This window comes from Trypanosoma rangeli (genome assembly GCF_003719475.1).
Source record: "Trypanosoma rangeli strain AM80 chromosome Unknown Tra_15.4_contig_01065, whole genome shotgun sequence".
Taxonomy (NCBI): Eukaryota; Euglenozoa; class Kinetoplastea; order Trypanosomatida; family Trypanosomatidae; genus Trypanosoma; species Trypanosoma rangeli.
In genome coordinates, this window is record NW_021706809.1 from 1 (window position 1) to 2,015 (window position 2,015).

Below are 2,015 nucleotides of genomic sequence, written 5' to 3' on the forward strand. Positions count from 1 at the left end.
CGCCGCAGCGGCCAAGGTGGACGCTTGCAGGCTCCATCGAGGATGCCCGTAATGTGCGGGTTGGCCAAATCAATATAATTTTGCTGAACGACTTCCTTCGGCAGTACGTTGGCCCCAACAGAGCGGTGGGTGTAGGCCAAAATGTGATGATGGAGGTGTTTGTGCGTGGGCCAGACAGGTACGCTACAGAGCAGAGGCGTCGTGAGGGGAAATCCTCGATTCCACCAGGGTATCAGCTTTTTGAAGATGCACGCAAGCTTACGGAGCGCATGGTGGGCACGCTGCGAGACTGGAAGGAATTTACAGATAAGGAGTATTGTCTCTGCTATTACACGGACAAAACTGAAGGCAGCTCTTCAACTGGCGTAGGAGGAAGGGGCAACACGGGAAACCGAAATACGCCCCAGACGACCATCACCGGAGGGACTCTACGAGTCCGTGTTTAACGCAACGTGGAGTCACGTCGTGGGATTTCCCGAGGGCGAGGGGGAAGACATGGAGGTGAGAGAGGGCCAACGGCCGCAAGAGTTATGGGAGTACGCGCAGACTGTGCGTACTTTTTTCTCAGTGGGTGGTGAGGAGCAGTTCCGTCCACCATGCCCAAAACACATGATCCTTTCCTTTGAAAAGCGATGGCCGTACTCGCTGGAGCATGCAGTGCCTGTTGCCGACTGCTGCATTAACATTGAGGTGCATCGGGTGTGGAAGATCGTCGAGGGCGATCTAAAAGGAGTGTTTCTCCCTCCAGAGAGAGGCCCACCATGCATGAGACGCCGTCTTTTGGTTGGAGCCCCCGGGGTAGGGGAGTCAATGGCGGCTGTCTCCTACCTCCTTTATCAGCTGCTGCACTACGACGGCACGAAGCTCCATGTGGTTGTGTTCTGCTTTGGAAGGGGTTTCGCATACTTGTTTGACAAGAGGACACGAACGGTGACAATATACGTGGGTGAGAGTAATATTGGAAGGGCTATGATAAATTTGGCTGGGAGTGGAATGAAGGGGTATATCATCATCGATATGGCAATACATTTTCGAGAGCCATCGAATGATGTTGTGCCCTCCCCTGAGTGGGGCATCATTACGTTGTCGTCCCCGCACGAAGATAACTTCAAAGCATGGACGGAGCAGGCGGAGTATTGGAGAAGGATGCACATGCACATGCATGACGTCGGACCGATTCCACGATGCATCTTTCAATTCAATGAGTATAAGGACCGCGTGGAGGAAATCAAGGACATCCTGGCAGGTATCGACGCTTCAAATGCTGTACATTATGGGATGATTGGAGGTGTGGAAGAGTGGCCCTCGAATGACGCACCTCACAAACTTGTGAAAGCTGTCAGAGCAATAAGACAACGCGGTCTTGAGGCGTTTGTGAACCTGCCGGTCTGTTTTTCCATTGAAAGCAAATTAATTGGAAGGTTGCTCGAGGTGGATGAGGAGAATGGCATTATTTTTCGACTATTGAAGTGCAGAAAAGAATTATTGGCAGACGCTTCGGAGCGGTATACTCCGAACGCATTCCTGCGTAGAGGCTTTGTGGAAAATATAATGCCGGGCCTCAACGGGTTGCCTCCACCAGGACGTCGTCGGCGACAGAGATGTGTGCAGCAATCGAACCCCGAAAAGCATCCAAGCAGACCCGTTGCATTAATAGCGCTGGGCCACACTCCTCCGATGTTGGATGTACAATACAAGGTGCTATACGTACCGGAGAGCAGACATTTTCCGTTTGTGGACGGTTTTTTCTTCGTTGGCGCACCGCGGAGGACGATGGTTGCGGTGCAGGTGAGACGACGAGGGCTGAGCATGGCACCCAAGCCAGCACGGTGAGGCGGTTCAACGATCTTCCACGGAGTTATTTTAATGACTGGGAAACTTTTGCGGAAGGCTTGCCGTGGGAGATTATTTACGTGCATCATGAGGACAGTACGGCAATAAACGCGTGGCAGGGATGTGTTGTCGTGGCGCACGCAAATGCAACGGGCAGCAATGAGCGTGAGGACCCTCAGGCC

General features: G+C 52.8%; 2 protein-coding genes across 2 annotated transcripts; both read left to right on the top strand.

The window, feature by feature from the left end:
* TraAM80_10579 (uncharacterized protein) lies at nt 1–446 on the top strand (the record flags this gene model as incomplete). The annotated part of the gene is made up of 1 exon (XM_029387191.1): nt 1–446. A coding segment is annotated over one exon (446 nt), but the record flags the coding sequence as incomplete, so codon positions are not given.
* A 49-nt stretch (nt 447–495) lies between these two features.
* On the top strand, nt 496–1,833 carry TraAM80_10580 (retrotransposon hot spot (RHS) protein; the record flags this gene model as incomplete). Its single annotated transcript, XM_029387192.1, has 1 exon — nt 496–1,833. One exon carries the CDS (start codon nt 496–498, stop codon nt 1,831–1,833), a length of 1,338 nt encoding a protein of 445 aa, XP_029232968.1.
* Nucleotides 1,834–2,015: the final 182 nt, after the last annotated feature.